This window comes from Musca autumnalis, unplaced genomic scaffold (genome assembly GCF_047663935.1).
Source record: "Musca autumnalis isolate F117 unplaced genomic scaffold, ASM4766393v1 scaffold_5, whole genome shotgun sequence".
Taxonomy (NCBI): domain Eukaryota; kingdom Metazoa; phylum Arthropoda; class Insecta; order Diptera; family Muscidae; genus Musca; species Musca autumnalis.
The window spans coordinates 66,238,507-66,259,084 of record NW_027412088.1 but is presented as its reverse complement, the minus strand read 5'-3'; the positions used below and the strand labels follow the sequence as shown (position 1 = coordinate 66,259,084).

General features: G+C 34.0%; 1 protein-coding gene across 7 annotated transcripts; it reads left to right on the top strand.

The window, feature by feature from the left end:
• Positions 1–3,883: 3,883 nt before the first annotated feature.
• Positions 3,884–20,390, top strand: LOC141405365 (uncharacterized). 7 transcript variants are annotated; one of them, XM_073989633.1, is made up of 8 exons: positions 15,112–15,223; positions 15,316–15,437; positions 15,701–15,812; positions 15,887–16,153; positions 16,218–16,424; positions 16,520–16,996; positions 19,304–19,469; positions 19,543–20,390. In XM_073989633.1, the coding sequence occupies exons 3-8, from the start codon at positions 15,732–15,734 to the stop codon at positions 20,001–20,003; spliced, it is 1,659 nt and encodes a 552-aa protein (XP_073845734.1). In that variant the 5' UTR covers positions 15,112–15,223; positions 15,316–15,437; positions 15,701–15,731; the 3' UTR covers positions 20,004–20,390. The 7 variants fall into 7 exon arrangements, with proteins under 7 accessions (XP_073845731.1, XP_073845736.1, XP_073845730.1 ...); XM_073989630.1 differs by lacking the exons at positions 15,112–15,223; positions 15,316–15,437 and adding an exon at positions 3,884–4,148; XM_073989635.1 differs by lacking the exons at positions 15,112–15,223; positions 15,316–15,437 and adding an exon at positions 9,364–9,382.
• The last annotated feature ends 188 nt before the right edge of the window (positions 20,391–20,578 follow it).

Sequence of the window (20,578 nt, the reverse complement as noted above, 5' to 3'; positions counted from 1 at the left end):
GGGTCTAAAACCATTATTTCTATGAGGCACATTTTGCCCGTATGAAAGTGTATATACCCTTCATAGCCTAAAGGCTGAGGGTATAAATATGTGTTTTAGCAAGATGCAACTTTTCCATGCGTTGTAGGAGCATTGTAACTATAAATGTGTAACGGTAATGTGTTGTATTTCAGATGGACTTGTTTTGAACACGCACATAATATCCGTTGTTGGACACATGCTGAAGAATGTGTGTATTGTATTTAACAACGGTTATATGCAGCACAAAAAACTATGTAGTGGCATAGGTTTTGATGCTGGGTTGGCAGCCGCTGGCCGAAACACTATGGTTTCGGGTCAATCCCGTACGAAAGAACCCGCTGCCGTGGGATTGACGATGATATATATAAGCGTAATGATCGCCGAATCCTGTCGCTGTAAAAATATCTATTTTTTAAATAAAGGTATAATTGCATTAGAATATTCAGTAATGTGTACATGTAATTACAGGTACTCTGTCTCAATTCTTGCTCGTTTTGGTTGGCTGTGATGTCGTTCCTGCCTTTGCTAATGCCTCCAATTGGATTGTTTCCTTTACCATTTTTTATCTCATTTCTTCTAAAAATATATTATTTATTTATTAAATTAAACAATTAATTAAACAATAATCGTCTTTCAGTCCAATATTGTACAGGTGTATAGAACTGCTAAATCTAAATCCAAAAAATCTTTATTGCATTTTAATAATGATAGGGATAACAACCGCCTAGAAGGAGATGAATAAGAAATTGTCTTTTCCCCAATTTGTTTTTTTTAAATTTGTCCACTTCTTCAGATTTTTAGTACCACCATAAAAATAGGCCTATAAATGGGAATGACATTTTACAGTTTTTATTTATGTAAAGAAAAACATTCATAGATGTTTAACTAGACAATGCAATACATGCCGTAAAAGATGTACGGTTGCACAACGTTATAGTTTTGTACATATTTTTATACTGTGTTGGCAGCGGCATTCTTCTTGGTTGGTAGCATCTTTTGTGGCAACAATTCAGTGTTGTTCATTTGGAAATGGTCCGCCAGCAGTCCGGACGACAAAACGACAGTGTCCATATGATACGACGGACATGAGAGAAGACCTTATTGCTGATTTGTCCATATTTAAGAAGGCGAGACAAATCGGTTTTAGCCAAATTAGGTTGACAAAAGTTGTTGTAAATTCTTAAGGCGAACGAATGTAAATTCGGCAAAACGACCAGCACGGTCACCAAGAGCTAATTTCTACAGGTTCATCTTCACATCTTGTGTTTTCAAAGCCGGGAATGTTACAGAAGGCACGACACAAAACTTCGTCCACGACGGGCAATACGGCGATGGTCAAGCATGGTACCACGACTAGCACAGAACACACACTTTTTCGATGTCAGCACAGATCTTCATTAGCCTGAGTATGTCAAAATATTGGTTCGTCTTTTCCAACTTTTGTACTTTATCAGTAACGACCAAATGGAATTCAGAGAGGCATATCATTGATGGCCTATATTGGTAGAGACTAAAGCCTAGCGACGTTGGTTTTCATTGACCTTGCGGCGCCAAAGGCGGAAGAAATTAGTAGGGTAACATTCGACCTATTACCAGAAAAGTGATGATTCTGTGGTGACCTGTAACAAGCAGCACACTTTCATTATATTAATGTAAACCTATTCATCAATTCCAATTACTTACCGGTTTGTCCGGCTTGTTACAGCGCATCAATTGGTTGTTGTTGTAGCAGCATAGGTCAACACCTAGGTTTGATACTAGATTGTCGTGGGATTGCGTATCAATTGGTGTATACCGTGATGACCACGCGGCGTATGGGCGACTTGGATGCCGCTGCAAGGATTATCTATTCTTTGATTTGCTCTTCCGTTGGCTAGTCATTTTTTTTTACTTTTTTCAATATTTTATTCTGCAGCCGCAGAAACGTCTTCAAGTAAACGAATTACACGCCAGAAAGGAAAACTTTATACACATTCTCCCGAAATAATAAATTATTCTTTCCAGTAAAAATTGTAAACAAACAATATTTTGTTATTGTTGTCATTGACATACAATAACAACAACTTTCATATTGTTTCGAATACATGGTTGTATTTGGCAGCTCAAGGACGGTTTTTTCAAATGAGATTACCTTCTTATTCTGCCATGGAGCAAAGCGAAGATTGCAAGCAATGAGGATTTATTTGACGTTTGCGCTATGGAATTGACATTTGTAAATCCGTTTATATATAAACGTACTATAAGAATTGATTTAGATTATGCTGGATTTAGCAAATCCAGTGGATTTAAGTTGTAATTTTCATACAGCATATGTCAAATAAAGCCAGATAATTGCTAAATCCAGCGTAGTCTAAATGAACTTTAAAACACATTTCCATAGTACTTCGTTTATGAAAAACTTCAACATAGAGCTAAAGTTGAATCGGACTGCAATTATTGGTATTAGGTGTCAAGGTATAAAAATTTCGCAACATCAATAGAATTTTAATTTAAACCATTTAAACGCCCAAGTCCGATAAGGCCTCGTCCTCGTCGCCTGGCTTTCTTGTATTGCTTCGTTTTAGACATAATAAAAAGGATAATGTTTGGTTTACATTCGGCGTCTTTTCGTGATTTCGAAGGCGTTTCGTGATTTCGCGCGGAATCATGCAAAATTTATCATGATTTCGCATACAAAAATGAAATCATCTTATTTCGTGATTTCAGCGAAATCAACATCGAAATCACAGTACACATGATATACAACCTTGCTTTTGCCTTAAAAAGTACCAAAAGTTGCAACACTTTTCACGTATCACAATAAACAAGGTAGATGTGAGAATTGCTGGAACAAAATATGTTAATATCAAAATTTGTAAACAACGTGAAAAAATATTAAATTACATTGTTACAATGCTATTTTTCATTGTGATCCCGTACTTTTTTTAATGGTAATGTTAGAAAATAGACCGAATTGTCAAAAATTGCTTCCCCATACAAATTTCTTAAAAAATACGGGAACGAAAAAATGACGGAAATTGCAAAAACTCCAGCAAAAATGCCAAAATCAGCGTATCAGCCATCGTGTCCAGATTCCAAAATTCCAAAAAATATTTTATAGCAGAGAACAGGAGAAGAGCCTTTTATTCAAAATCAAGTGCAAGTCTTGCTAGATTTCGGAGTACTGGAACGCATTTCTAGCACTAAACGGGGAAAATACTGCAAGTAGTAATATTTTGCAGTTTCTGAACACAACTTTTATGTATCAAAATTTATTATTGTAATGTCTCAACGATAAAATCATTTTTTAGTTTTATAGTATTATAAACAATTAATACGATATATAGATAATTTTACGATCATTTTCGAAATGAAGCAGTAAAGTTCTATATTGTCGTAAATTTTTGATGATTAATTCAATTTACAACAACTTTTTTCGAAAATTCATGTTCGATCAGCTGCGCATTTGCATCTACCTTGATTATTGTGATATGCTTGAAATCAACAAAAAAATAAGTGTAAACACCGGGGTGTATTTCAGGATTTCGTGAAATCCAATGGATTTTAGAGCGCAAGTGTAAACTTGGCATAAGGAAGAAAAAGGCAAACTAATTCGAAATTGACTCGGCCTTCTTTATTATTTTATTATGTCAGAAACGAAGCAAGGCAAGAAAGCCAGGCGACGAGGTTGCTTATGTACCCAGGCCTTTATTTTTATAGAATACGCATTCCAAATTTACTATATACCTGAACCCCATCTATTTAAAACGCAATTGATTAAATTTCACATCATATCAAATATAAATATAATTCACCACTCATAACGCTGCTTGATGGCTACAGATACAGCTACTTATCAGCATCATTCGGTGAGTATTAAATAGGAGAGCACGACTGACTACGGAATCAGAATCTATTTGAAAGTCTAGTGAACAACACATTAAATTTTTTCCTCATAAACAAAAACACATGGTGAAATAGTGACTTTTAAGGTTCTTTCATCTCTTAACAAAAAAAATCGAGTAACAATAGTCACAATAATAAAAAAAGTAGACAATTTAAATAAACATTGTAAAAAATATAAACAAACAAAAGTGTGAACAAGACAATAATCATCACTTAAACAATTCGTGCGGCATATTAAAAATGTGAGTAGACAATTTCTTTGTTAAGCTTTAATATAAGAATGAAGAAATGTGGGAAAAACTAAGAAAATGCGGCGAAGTGTTGGAAGAAATTCGAAAAGGAAAACATTGTGGATGAACCGGTATTCCCTGCTTGCAAATTGTAAACAAATATAAATTACGAAAGATTTGTTTTTAAAGGAAATTGTAAGTGACAATTGGAGGAAGCAAAATATTGAAAGATTTCAAAATTAATACCGCCATATAATACAAAATTGTGTCTTTTCTGGTGTTTCCCCATTTAAAGCCGGAAATACGATAAAACCGAAAACACAATCAATGTTTGAGTAAAGTCTTACATCACTTTTGGTAAAATAATAGAGAAAAACTGTGCAAAACTTTACTTAAACGTTTATTGTGTTTTTGGCATTAGTGTACAGGGCAGTATTTAGAACTAATTCCCACTGGCACTCAAACCCCGACGTTTTTAGGACAAATATTTATTTGACGAATAATGTATGGAGATGGCTATTTAATTTCGTTTGATTCGCAATAATGGTTCTATCACGATTTGTTTGACAAATGGTTCATTCATTGTACTTTAAAGCCCTAAACACATCCAACGTTTCAGCAAAGTTCGACGTCATTTTCGATAGAAGATAAAAGAGCAATGTATATTGGATTTTTCTTCATTATTACGTCCAACCATGCTGAAATTATGAGGTAGCGTTAGTCCCGGTCCACACTAGAGTGAATTTCATTAAAAAATTTCATGAAATTAGGTGTTCTTAGGTCGAATTCCCCTCCACAGCAATTTCATGATTTTACTCTACTATGGAACTCGATCTAGAGACGCATAATTTCATGTCAAAATTTCAGTGTTTCATACTTGGTCTGTTCCTTTACTATTGAAAATGGTAAAACCGGCAAAAATAGCAGAAGTTGTAAACTGCCCCCATATAAGTTGTATGGTGTCTGAAGTAAAGGAATGCTTTTCGAGTAAAAAATGGTAAAACTTGAAGACTCTTGCACGTAAAGGAACAATGCTACTGTCTAACTTTATGTTATTGTGAATAAATTGTATGAAAATGTAAACAAATATTTTGACTACTTATGCTACTTATGGCTATGGGTATACTAATATACAGACCAGCTGATGTCATACATGTAAAAAAGCATATAGCCATTACGTGGCCTGGTAAATAGATATTTCGTCCAACTGTACTCAAACGTTGGATGTGTCTAGGGCTTAATGCTTTGTTTACATTTACGAAATCCACTCGATTTCAACTGTCAATTCCTTTGCGTAAACGTCAAATGAAAACTTATCTGAAATCAATTGGATTTCATTTGACGTTTAAGCAATGTATTTGACAGTTGAAATCGAGTGGATTTCGTAAATATAAACATAGCATAAGTGCCTGAAGTTCAAGTTTGACTCAGCAACTTAATAGCTGGTTTACATTACGAAATCGAATCGATTTCAAACTGTCAATTCCTTTGCGTATACGTCAAATGAAAACTCAAATGATATCAATTCGATTTTATTTGACGTTTGAGCAAAGGAATTGACAGTTTGAAATCGACTCGATTTCGTAATGTAAACCAGCTATAAGCCCCATAGTACGTTTAAATTTACGAAATTGATACCATTGCGTTTACATCAAATTAAATCCACTATATCTCAGATGAGTTTTTATTTGACGTATACGCAATAGAGATGACACTTATTCTCCACTGGAATTCGGGTTGCAACACAAGGTGTCGTGGCATGTGGTTATTGTTTTTTTTAACACAAAACGCAGAAGTCAAACCAAACATTTAAGCTTGGTTTAGACTATACACTTATACGATGATTAATAGCATTATCTCGATTTATTTGACATATATTGTATTAAAATGACAGCTTAAATCTATGTGTCAGCCCCTCGTTTTCTTTGCTCGCTTTGATTGCGTCATTTCAAGTAAAGGAATAATGAAAAAGGGCAACCTGGGGCTGGATTCTTGTTCTATGGAAAACACAACTTTTTATTTCACATTTTCAAAGAAACAAAATTGAGCTCCTAGAGGGAATTTGTCTCGGCCGTTATTTATGATTTCGTTATAAAATTTGCATGAAATTATGCGTCTCTAGATCGGCTTCCATATTAGAGTAAAATCATAAAATTGTTTTAGTGGGGAATTCGATTTAAGAACGCCTAATTTCATGAAATTGTTAATGAAATTAACGCTAGTGTGTACCGGGACAAAGGGGATGTCAATCAATGAGTACATCCCGACTTATATTAGATCGATGATATAACCCCTACGTTTTTAGCGAGTCCGAAAGACATGTCTTAAGACACCACTTGAATATAATACCCCGTTTGCACGTAACCGGATTTAACAAACTCACTGGGTTTCAAATGTCAATTCCATAGTGCAAACGTCAAATAAATCTCATAAAGAAGGTTAACCTGGCAAAAAGCTCGAATGCAAATCCCGTTTAATTGTTAGTTTGCATATTAACGGATTTAATAAACCGACTGGGTTTCAAATGTCAATTCCATTGCGTATACGGCAAAATAAATCCTCATAAAAGGTTAACCAGGAAATAGAGCTATAATGCAAACGGTGTTTAGGGTTTATACTACTAAAATACTCAGGAATTTCCTCCAATATTACGCTGAGGAGAATTCCGGTAAACGTTTTAATGTCGATATAAGTCTACACGTTGGGCGCCATTAAATATTCATGCTAAATTTCTTAATATTAGTGCTCTTTTTTAACTCAATTAATGAATGTGAATGTTCTTAAAATGGTTTTGCATACTGACTATTGTTTTAGCATACCTTTTACATTGCTGAATTTGAAAGGCAAAGACCCTACTTTCAAGCTAACCTATAAATTTGATACTTCTATCTGAACTGCTTTGCCACATTTGAAGGAATGTCCGAGCCAAACAGCTATTCTGTCATTGCTGTCACTTTATTTGTTATTCGTCAGAGGAAGCAAATCAAATATTTTTCATACCGTTTGATTGCATATCATCCGCATTCCCAACAACCTTATTGTTATTTATAAACCACAGATTTTAAACATCTATTCCTGTATTATTTATAGCCCGTTTAATTTTCCCGTCCCATTTTTTCCAAACAAATGTGCTGCACCTTCACGCCGTAAAGTTCAAATTTCATTAAACCAGTTTGCGAAACCAGTATAAGCCGGTATTAAGAACTGGATTTCATTTTGATTATTGAGAATAAACCCATCTGACAATTAAAAAATATGTTTTGATTAACGATGTCTTATCAATTTTGATGACTTTGCACAGCGGATGCTGCACTAGCTTCAAAACACTATGCCGCAAAAATCTCTTAAATTGTGCAATTTTTTGTGCATATATTTTTTGATTAAAGTCAAGGACAGACGTCTGTAAAGGTCCATTCATCAGGTTAGCCCACAACCAAATGGAGCTCTTAAATGAGGTCATGTCGGCTTTCCGTGTGTTCTGTTAAATTTACTTCTGAATCATATGCTGAAAATCCGTCAATTGACCCACATAATTAGCCACAACCCATTACTTTGTGCAATCAAGTGTTTTAAGATGGTCAACTGTGATTCAAGAGTGGCAAAGGAAAAACGTACTGAAAATGTAGCAAATTCGCATTAACCCCAAATGACCGTTATCAATTTAGTATTTCAAATGTTCACATATAGAATCCTCAAATAGAACCATACTTAGTAATACTGATCATATTTTGCTGTTACGCTTTATTGAAATAGCAATAAATAATTTCAACAAAAGAAAATATTGAAAAAAAATACCGTCTGTCCCATGTGTCGAAGTCGAAGGCTCAATCTGTTTAACCGGTTTAAACTGGTTTCAAAAATATACATATGACAAGAAAATGATTTTCTTATCAGTTGATTATAATTTATTTTTTTTTTTTTATTTCAGTGGAATGATTTAATTGTTGTCTACAAGGGAAACATATAAAAATACATACATACATATATTCTAGAGGGATGTTGGGCATACGTGCCTCACTTTTTCTTCATTCTAGAAAATTAAATTCGAAAAACAATTTTAAGAACCGCATTTCTGTCAAAAAGGCATGGGAAAAAATCGCCAATTATGGAATCTGGTGTAATCCGGTTTCTTAAATTTATGTCAATAATAAATATTGCTTGTTCATTGTATATTTTCCATAATTATTATGTTGTGTACAAAATTTTTTTGTAGATCATCACTAAAGGTCAAAACGAACATAAAAACAAATGTTTTTATTTCATCCGACTTTATTTTCGGAAACAAATTCTGGAAATTTGCAGATTATAATGAAAGGTTAGGAAGCGACCTCGAAAAATACGCAAATCCCAGAAAATAAAAATAGGGCTGTTTCGTCATTTATTTGATGAAACAGGCAAAATTTTTCGTCATTTACCATATAAAAATAAATGACGATTGCTGTGTCATTTATTGTAAACAACGCACGAAAACACCATACTATTTTAAGCGACCCTTCTTTTTAGTCATAATAGTACGATTACACTACAGTTTTTTGCCGGGTTAACCCACTTCGAGAGGATTTATTTGACGTTTGCGCTATGAAATTGACATTTTAAATCCGAACCCACTGGGTTAATCCGGTTAAGTGTAACCGGGGTATAAGGTCTGTACGATAACCCAAAAGTTTGTACAAATTTGTAAAAACTTTTACAAAAAGCTGGAGATAATTGTGAGAGAATTTTGGAGATTTTTGTTACTGAGAACTTATAAGTTTTTGCAAGCAAAACTTTCCTTGTAAGAATTTGCAAGTTTGATCAGCTGATTTAAATTCGAATATTTTGTGGCGGACTTTGCTATTTTTGGCAAAAACATAAACAAACATTTGGCAGATTACCAACTACATAAGTTTAAATTTTGTTGCATGTATTTAGTAACAAGTAGTGATTGTTTGGTGTTGTGTTTATTTTATTCTTTATTTAAGATTGCACCAACAATTTAAAAGAAGACATCAACTGTCCTCCTCGACGTTCCAAAAGGGATGAGGGCAGCAATATTTTATTCAACCATTTGAAAATTATCCATAAAAATACATCGGGGAAGTAGTAATTACTTTATCAGGATTTTTGGATTGCTGTAAACCTGGATCATTGAAGAATTGATGTAAACCGTGTGTTTCTGGTGCTTACCAAGAAAACCCTTTCATTGCTGAATTGAGTAAAATATTGATGTAAGCCTTTGACGGAATATTAATAGCGTGCAGTGACAGGTAAATTAACTAGTGAAATCCCCGTTTACACTGCTTACGAAGAACAAATTTATTTAACTGACGGCCATTACGCGCACGAGCGCCAATTACCTTGAGGAATAATTTAAAAACCCCCTGAAATGAAAATAATGATAAAACTTTTAATTAGTTCTTAATATAAAAAGAAATATCTTGATGTTATTTCATTTAATGCATGGTATAAGTAAAGAGGTAGATTTAAATGAAAAAATCTATAGAACCCTTGTTTTTCTTGAATTCTTAAAACTTCAAAATAAAAGCAACAAGTGGGTTTGTTTACAATGTATTTTTTGAGCATTTTATAAAAAACGCGAAAAATGAATGAAAAGTTAAGTTTTCTCCACATATTCGAGTTGTGAGTATGATAAACTGATTGTTTCAATGCAAATCTTATACCCCGGTTACACTATTGAAGGTTAACCCACTGGGTTTAATTGATCCAGTGGGTTAATCTTTGCTGGTTACACTTAGCTTTTCGAGGATATAAACTGTCAGCTGATGTTTGTTTACGTATACATACAAAATAACTAATAAAGTCGTGTTTTACACTTTTACAATTTCTCGTATGACAATTTCTCATATTGGTATATTTTACACACAGGGATACATTTTTGTATCATGGTATCAAGCGTACTTTTTGTTTAAAAAAGTGTCTAAAGTAAAAAAATAAATAATTTTATGATTTTCAAATAACTTTAGATTTATTAACTCCATAAAATCTCATGCGACCAATCGTAAACGTGTAAAACACGACTAACTCTGTTGCAAAAACAGTTGCAACTTTTGGTACTTTTTGAGTAGAGTTGGATTTTTTTGCACAAATACCGAATACAACACTGTATTTTTGGGGGATTTGTGCCGGATTTAAAATAAACCCAGTCGTGAGTGGATTTAATTTTTGTATGGCAAATCTGGTCAGATTTGACCAGATTAAGCAATAAATCCTCATGAAGTGGGTTAACCCGGCAAAAAGCTGTAGTGTAACCGTGCTATTACCAATTTCTTCCATACAAATGGTCTAAATACAATTTTAAAAATCATTGAATTCGATTCTTTTTAAAATTGTTTGGCATATTATTCAAATACCACACACACATACACAGTTTGTTTATATTGTTTTGAGTATGCAAATGAAAAAATTTAAATTGACATAAAGCTTTGGCTAACCTTTCTTATTAAACCATGATTTAATGTTTGTCGTAAACTAGATATATTTTAAAATAAGTTGTGTCACAATACTTAAATGGTCTGTTCCTTTACTTTTAAAAATAGTAAAACCGGCAAAAGTGGTAAAAGTTTTAAACTGTTTCCATATGAATTGTATGGTGTCAGAAGTAAGGGAACGCTTTTCGAGTAAAACTTGAAGATTCTTGCACGTAAAGGAACAGAGCTAATATTTTAATGCTAAGTTTTTTTGTGAGGGCTATTAATGCCGCCATTTAATATTACTCGAGTGTAGGATTACTTCTCAGCTTATGCATATATAAGCTGCCTCGCCTGCTTACCTTGATTGCTCCTGATAAAAGAATAAAAAAGAAAAGGGTAACACAGTTCGAAATTTGCTCGGCCTTCTTTATTCTTTTATTTTTATTATGTCAGAAATAAAGCAGGAAAGCAAGGCAACCAGGCGAGGCAGCTTATTTACGCTTGATTGCCAAGAAAATATTATGTGCTAGTTTTGTGTTATAAAGGGGGTAATACGATGTACATAAATTGCTAGGTAAGTGTGTGTGGAGAACGGGGCTCTTTTAATAATGATTGATGAAATGGACTAAAGGGTCAAAGTTGGGCGGGCTATGTGTGGGTGCAAGTTTCCATCTAGCACCACCTTGGCACTGGTATATGTAGAGTTGTATTTGTTGTGTCGTGTTCTTGTCTTCTCATGTTCGAGTTCAATTATTGTTTATCCCCTTGGGCTGATGGTGCCAAGGTTGGGACCGTCTTGGGTGTAGTTCCCCTGAACTAGCTGGATACCCCACCACAGTGCCGCATAAGGCGGATCATAATGCCGGGCATACACTATGGGCATGCACGACAGCATTTGTAATAGTATTAGTAAATTTTGAAGTTTTTGTCAATGTATTTGGGAGTAGTTTTGGCAGGATTGAAATCAAAATAGTTTTGATTTTGTAAATGAACCCCTTTCAATCCGATGAATTTTGTTTATTTTCCAAGTAACCAACAAATAATTTTTGAAAACAACAAACATTATTTGTGAGGAAATTAAACATTTGGAAAACTTCAACACAAAATCGAGTTCTGGAGGAAAATTCATCATCTTTGCAATATGGATTGAAGGAATGCCACACACTATTCAATCACACACTTACACAATGGTTCATCGGTTGCTGTCCTGCATGCCCATAGTGTATGACCCGCATAACAAATATAAACAAGCAATTACTATCACATTGAATGACTTGACATTTTTGCTGGTTTCGTCCGTTCAGCGCTTTCATTGTGTTTAAAAATAGTGACAAAAATTAGAAGATTTGGCAACGCAAATATGATGGCACATAAACAAATTGCAGCACAACATCATTTTCATTCATTCATTGAGACGGACGTGCAGGCGTTCGCTCTCGCTTTTTAGTGTGTTGTTGTTGTGATTTTAGTCTATTTGTTTTGGACGACGTTTGGCGTGTGAAAAAAATAAAGTGAAACATTTAAATATTGTAATATATACATTATTGCTATATTAATTGAAATTCTTTAAAGTATATTATGTAAATGCTATAAACTTAAACACTGATGTAAGTCGTACGTAATATAAGTTTTTTACGTATTTTTACAATTCCACAAATTTATATGAAAAGGTTTTTTGCGCCCTTCTTCATTGATAGGTTTTTTTTAATATTAATTTGATTTACAATTACAACCAACATGACCATATTTACAGGAATTTGTATGTGTGTGTTGGAAGACAAAAGAATAGCAACAAAGTTGTGCCAGACGTGCTTTTTTGGTGTCAAAAATTCACAAAATAGCTTCCGTCCATTTTACACTGACTGCTGGCTGGTAGTTTGTAGGGTTTGAATGTGATATGTTTGTAAATACTATAGGTTTGTGTGTGGACATTAAGGTGGTTCGAGGTATTTTCAATAGCCTTTCAATTGGACATGTTGATATGAAAAAAATAGTGTATTAGAGCATATTTATTCATTATTGGCAATCTACGTCCAAAAATAGGAATTTTTTGGGGACCCTAAGTCAGGCCAGTAGTGCGATTCTCTAATACCCTAGACAGACGGCAGCGTTAATTTGCATTAATAACTGTATTTAATTTTGGCTTGACAGACGACAGTTTCTGCATTTACGAAACAGCTGTTTGCTGTTTTGTTGTTGTTTGCAATGTATTTTTTGTTTTCCTTGTGTCTCAAAGCATGAATATGCTCTCTCCTCCATATGAATATGGGCTCTCTTCTACGGCATTGCCATATTGAAATACCTAAATGCCTTTTAAATGCAGCTCGATTTTGTGCATTAAGAATGTAGATAATGCACGAATTAATTTGAATTAATACCCTAGACAGACGGCAGCGTTAATTTGCATTAACAACTGTATTTAATTTTGGCCTGACAGACGACAGTTTCTGCATTTACGAAACAGCTGATTGCTGTTTTGTTGTTGTTTGCAATGTATTTTTTGTTTTCCTTGTGTCTCAGAGCATGAATATGCTCTCTCCTCCATATGAATATGGGCTCTCTTCTACGGCATTGCCATACTGAAATACCTAAATGCCTTTTAAATGCAGCTCGATTTTGTGCATTAAGAATGTGGATAATGCACGAATTAATTTGTATTAAGGCAGTTAATGCAAATTAACCCTGCCGTCTGTCTAGGGTATAAGGCAGTTAATGCAAATTAACGCTGCCGTCTGTCTAGGGTATTACACATTTTTGGAGTTACCGACAAAAATCGGTAAAATTAAAATGCTTATAATTTCGGTAATTAACGATATTATTCGGTTAGTTAGCGACCAATAGAAAGTAGTCGCTAAGGTCTACCGATAGCAACAGTGTTGTCAACTTTTATTTGAACATTTCATTCATATTTTTGCGTTTTAATTTTACCGATTTTTGTCGGTAACTCAAAAAATGAGTTGGAGAATCGCACTACAGATCGGTTATGACGATAGGATAAAGTTGTTACATTGCCTACATGGTAGAACGAACAAGGTACAGTAAATACTACAAAAACTACAACTCAACAACAACCACATAGAAATTTGTTTTTGTTTGTAATGTAACTGTCATCGGTAAACGTAAACAAACAAGGAAATGTCTATAAATTATTGGAATTTATAAAACTAATATTTTCCACATTTGATTGAATATTTTGGAAAGCATGAATAAAAAACTCATTCCACTAAATGCATTATTTCTCGCAGAAAGTATAATTCTTGCAAATATGTTTGCTGTTTCAATCTCTTGTTTTTGAAATCAAAAAACACATGCTTATTAGGGCTTTATTTTTCCAAACTTATCAAAATACCACACCATATTAACAATTTTTTTCCCCGTTTCCATTAGCGGTGTTTTAGTGTGCGGCAGGTAGTTCAGACTTGGAGGAGGTTACATGTCATTTATATGAAGTCTTTATGGCAAATAGTTTTATCCTGAATGATATATTTTTTCCTCAAAATATAATATTATTCCAATTATACATAGAAAATAGAAATAAAAATATAAAATGTCGTATGGAATTTGACACTAACATTACAGCCCCGTTCAGTCAGCTGGGTATTGCTGCTACCTTTTCTTGTTCTACCATGCATTTCGTACTAGCTGTGACATCTTTTGTTCAGATATCATTGAACTATAATTGGTCTTGGTAAGTAGGTTTTTTAATTTTGTCTTTCTGAAATAATTTAATTGCCAAATAATTTACTCCATTTATAAATTTACATTTATTTTAGCAAATGAACTGTGTGGAACTATCTAGTTCCAATGGTCCACATTATTAGTATTAACAAAATGTGTATACGTAATATCACACGTTAGATTTTATTACGTTACTCATACGTTTTGGAACTAGTACAGTGAACTAGGAACTAGATTACCCAACTCTAGTATATTTTCACATAAAAAGAGTATCAGGTGTATTAAAATTGTGTAATCTTTCTTATTGTAAATGTGTGAAAGACATCCATACATCCCTACAGAAAAGGCGCGGAAGTTTTGTTATGAAAATAGCTTGATATCTTATCATTATAATATTTTTTAGGTTTCCATGACATTTTATTACCAACAGCCAATAATTATCATCTCCGTTAATATTAACACAAACAAAAAATGTATATTTTTGACCTTGACGTAAGGAGTTCATAATAATTTTTTCTAAAATGGGTAAATCTTGTAGTCAAAATCACTGTCGTCCCAGGGGACCATAACTATGTAGCGACCTACAATAGCTGTGTTCCTTTACGTGCAAGAATCTTCAATTTTACCACTTTTCACTCGAAAAGCGTTCCTTTATTTCAGACACCAAAAATTCATGTGAGAGCAGTTTACTACTTTTGCTGGTTTTACAATTTTCAAATGTGTTTCAGGCTCAGATTTGTATATCACGGTTCTTTTTTCTGCGGCGGTTTCTAATTTTGGATTATATTTTTTCGTATTTCCATCCGTTTATTTTATAATTTTTTTAAGTGTAGGTTACTAAACTAAATCTTATATCTATCTCTGGGATGAGTGCCGTCTCTTAGTACTTCGATGCTCTCCCTAAAAATCCACTGAATTGTCCGTAGCTGTTTATTTGAATCGCAGGCACTTAATATATCAAGAAATCTCTTAACAGTACTTACCGAAGGCGCATAAATTGTACGGACAAAGTATTGATAAAATGTTTATATACGATACCACTAAAATATATATTTATGTATGCTTTTTTGTTATTGGTTTTTGCCACATAGAATTTGGCTTTAAAAAAATTGCTATCATATGGGTTTTATCAGACTGCTAAGCAGTGGCAATAAACGACGAACAGAACGTAAAGATAAGCCATATGAATTCAGTCTGCTACTTCAGCACATTTGTAAGTAAATACCTATTTTTTGTTGGGTAAACAAAAGCTCATAATTACAAACTCTTTAACAAAAGAAAAGCAGTACGATACTTAGTTTGAAAGCGAAACAGTCTATGGAATTATTAAAAGTCAAAGATGTGAACCATTTGTTGCATTACAATGTTTACCTTTAAAGTTCTTTTGTTGTCCATTCCCTTGGTTCGAAAGAGGAAAACAAATGAAACATTTTCATTGCACATCTAATAAGACATGTTCTCATTGTGTATTTGCAGATTGGTAAAGTAAATATTTGCTTTATTTAAAATGGATATCTCGGCGGAAACCGTTGTACCTCCTGATGGAGGATGGGGCTGGGTTGTGGTGGCAGCAGTGGCTTTAATAAACGTAAGTATTCCGGATTGTACACTTAAAAGGCCATTCCCCTAATAACTCTATTCTTCTGCATTGTATTTCTGTAGATGACAAATCAATCTATCTTATCGGTGTTTGGTTTGCTTTTTGGCTCACAACTTAGAGATATGCATCAGGAAACATTTACTGCAGCCTTAATTACAAATCTCAACAGTTTGGCTTTGAATTTTTCCGGTTTATTCATAGGACCTGCCATCAAGAGTTTTAAGCCTCGTAATGTTGCCATATGTGGCTGTGTAATGGTATCCTTTGGCCTATGTCTATGTGCATTTGCCACTGAAGGTTGGCATTTTATAGTGGGCTATAGTTTATTTGTAAGTTCAGCATTGCATCACTGTAATAATAGACAGGGACTTATTTAAATTCTTTTCTTCACAGGTTGGTTTGGGTTTAGGTCTCATAGCACCCTCTACATTTATGGCCATTAATTCTTATTTCACAACCAAGCGAGGTCGTGCTGTTGGTGTTTCTCTGGCTGGAGCTGGTCTTGGCCAAGTTTTTATACCACACATAGTGCGATTTTTCCTTGATAATTATGGTTTTCGTATTGCAGTGCTGGCGATGTCATTGCTTTCCATGATGGGTGTAAGTGTGTGCTCTAGAAACAACATATGTTTGGTCTCATCAGAAATATTTATTTACATTATTTTGCATTCTGTTTTTTGCTTTTTTTTTTGCAGTTGATTGGTGCCGTTTTATTGAAGCCATTAACACCAAACAAAAATACCACAAATGGTTCCAATACAACGTCGCATATTGTTAAACACAACAATCGTAAACATTTTACCATAATTCCACGTGCCATTGGTGGCGCGGGAGACAAAGCTAAAGTTCAACGTGAAGATTCTGTTATGGAAATTAAAATTGTCAATAATGATTCGGATATGGATAAACAAAAATCACAGGAAGTCTCTTTGTTGCCACGCCAAAATAATATTGAAATTTATAAAGCAACAACTTTGCCATTGGAAAAGTCCACAACTGGCTGTTGTGGGGCAAGTGATTCGTCGTTGTGTCGAAAATTGTGTCAACGTGTTATACAGGCTATGGATTTGGAATTATTAAAGGATCCCATCTTTTTGAGTATAATCATTGGCATGGCTTTGGTTTATACATCGACAATAAATTTTACAATGATATTTCCAAGCTTTCTACAGGTAAGAATTCATATGATGAAATTGATTAATATAAAATTAGATGAGATTTGATGTAAATTTAGCCCATGACCTATAAGATAACCACTTTATTTCCAGTTCTATTTGGCGACTTCTGTCTATGGAAGATGTCCATAGAAGGCTTAAAGAGGTCTATAGAGGACCTAAAGTGGCCTTGCCCTGCCCATAGATAACTTGAAGAGACCTAATAAGACAACAATTAAATAAAAATTCATAGCATGAGCCCGGCTGAGGTTTGAACCTGTGTCCTCTTCAACAAATAGACAATGTTGTCGAGGTCTTAGCGTTCTAAGCCAATGCCAATCTATCAAACTTCCGAACTGGAAGTCATTACAATTCATGAAGGAAAAAAATCTTCGATTGTATGTGTGTGTGTACTGAAGAAAGATTCTATGAAGACCAGAGACACTAGGCTGACTTGATAGTAAAAAGGCTTCACAAATACTTAAAATAGTTCACAACTGCAAATTTGCAATAAGTTTAGTATATATACAAGTTTTCAAACTCAGCCTTTGTCTAGCACCACATCTAAATATGCCTTATGAGCTGAACTAAACCACCAGCGAAACGATCATAGCATATTTGTTGTTGTATGTGGATTTCGCTACATATCACTTTTTCAATACAAAACTCCTTAGGTCATGAAAGCTCAATTAATTCAATTAAATACAACTCTCACAATGATTGACCTTCGTCCTAATAAGACAACAATTAAATAAAAAAGGACACCTTTTGTCTATGAAGACCTCAAGAGGTCCACATACTTCCGTCTATAGAAGACCTCAAGAGATTTTCTTCTGTCAACAAGAAGTCTTCTTCTGTCTATAGAAGACCTAACGAAGTCTTATGTCTATAGAAGACCGCAGGAGTTCTGTCTGAAGAAGACCTCGAGAGGCCTTCTGTCTATTGAAAACCGCAAGAGGTATTCTTCTGTTTAATGAAGACCTCAAGAGGCCTTCTTCTATCTAAAGAAGACCTCAAGAGACCTTCTTCTGTCTAAAGAAGGTTTCTTTATGTATTATTTGCTCTGTCTATCGAAGACGACAATAGGTATTATTCTGTTTAAAGAAGACATCAAGGGGTCTTTTTCTGTCAACAGGAAACCGCAAGAAGATTTATTTTGTCTTCAGAAGACCTCGAGAAGTCTTCTGCTCTTTATCGCATTTTTGAAGAGGTCTTGGTCAGTTTATAAAAAAAAACGAAAGAGGTTTTCTGTCTATCAGAGACAGAGGTCTTCTTCTATCTATAGAAGACCTTAAAAGGTCCTCATTCGTCTTCGGAAGACCTTAAGAGGTCTTTTTCTGTGCTACAGATGACTTCTTGAGGTCTTCTTCTGTCTGTAGACGACTTCAAGTGGGTTTGTTTTGTCTATAGAAGACTTCGGAGGTATTTTTGTGCCTATAAAAGATTTTAAGATGTCTTTTTCTGCTCTTTTTCTGTCTAAAGAAGACCTCATGAGGCCTTTTTCCGTCTAAAGGAGATCCCATGAGGTATTCTTCTGTCTATAGAAGATCTTAAGAGGTGATGATGACTTCTTGGTGTCTTCTTTTGTCTTTAGAAGACCTCAAGTTGTCTTATTCTGTCTATAGAAGAGTTCAAGAGGTCTTATTCTGTCTATAGAAGACCTCAAGAGGTGTTATTCTGTCTATAGAAGACCTCTTCAGGTATTTTTCTGCCTAAAGAAAACCTCTTGAGATATTTTTATGTCTATAGAAGACTTGAAGGTATATTTTTCTGTCCGTAGATTAAGTTAATGTGCCTACTTCTGTGTATGGAAGATCACAAGAGATCTTCAAGAGATCTTCTTCTGCCTATAACTGTATAAAGAAGACCTCAAGAGGCCTTTTACTGTCCAAAGAAGACCTCAAGAGGTATTTTTCTGTCCATAGAAAACCTCAAGAGGTTTTTTACTCTCTATGGAAGACATCAAGAGGACTTTTTCTGTCTATAGAAGACCCCAAGGGGTCCTTTATCGCTTTTCAGAAGAGGTCTTGGTCTATCTACAAAAGAGCGCAAGAAGTATTCTGTCGTCTTCTGCCATCTATAGAAGACCTTAAAAGGTCGTCATTTGTCTAAAGAAGACCTCAAGGGGTCGTTTTGTGTCTATGAAAAATCCCAAGAGTAATTCTGCCCATAGAATACTCCAGAGATCTTCTGTCTGTAGAAGGCTCCTTCCTGCAGAGATCTTCTGTCTGTAGAAGGCTCCTTCCTATATGTAACATAACTTGTATTTATTAATTTCGTAATAAAATTTATCTTACTGAAAAACCACCTCTCTTCTTTTGATAGGACTCTGTTGGCTATACCAGAAAAACAACAGCAACCTGTATGTCTATCATGGCTGGAGCCGATATTATTTGCCGTCTTTTGTTGCCCTGCATTACAGATAAATTGAAAATTCCTTATCGTGTTATTTTCTTATTCGGTACAGTGGGCTTACTTATATCCAGAGCTGGTAAGTTAATAAAAGTAAATTAACAAACGTTATATTCTGTAACGAATTTCGCTCTTTTTTATTCTTTATTTAGCTCTTGCCGAATCCGTAGATCTTACTAGTGTTATTGTAATGTCAATTTTTACTGGCATGACAAAATCTGCCACAGTTCTCAACAACAATTTAACAATATCTGGCCATTGTAAACCTGAAAAACTACCAGGAGGACTTGGTCTAAACATGATTGCCAAAGGTGTTCTAGTTATAAGTGTGGGTCAACTCTTGGGTTGGATCAGAGATTTTACCAAATCGTATGTTTTATGTTTACATGCACAAAATGCTTTGTTATTGTTTGTAATATGTGTTTGGACGCCAGAGATGTTCTATAGATATCGTAAATATCTTAAAGAAAAACGTCTTGGTCAGAGGCTACAACAAGAACAGCAAGAGGCAAACATAAATGTACAGGAAGAACCTTTAAATAATGTTATTGAAGGGGAGAAAGAAAGCCTAAATGTGACAACAACAACAAAACCAAAGCAAAATGACTGTTAGTAGTTTAGTGATATCTAAAACTTTTTTATATGTAGGGAGAGCAGAAGTTTGAAGTTATAAGTTAATATTGTTAAGAAGGCATTTTTAAAGTATTACTAGCCGATAAGTTATTATATATGAAAATGGGATCAGCCAAAATTAGTGATTATTTTTTTATAAAAATACATTCATAATTAAACATTTTTTACAAACAAAATAGGTGGGTGTTCACAATAATATGAACTTATTGGCGTATTGAAAACATCTAAAGTTATAAACACAATCCTAACGTGTGATATTGTAAATTTTTTTACTATTTAAGTTTACTTTTTATTTATAAAATTGACATATATTATAGTTTTTAAAATTTATTATAACGAAATAAAGAAAAAATACAAATATTAAAAATACATATAGATATGTTTTATTTCAAATTGGAAACTTACTGATTCAGTATTTTGATCAATAGACCACTTTGTTCTTTATACCACTAATCCAAATGCACAAATATTTTACTCTCTAAAAACACGTTCGGAATATGCGGCCCAGAAATCGCTTCGATTTTAAACAACGAAAACTATTGATTAATTGAATTA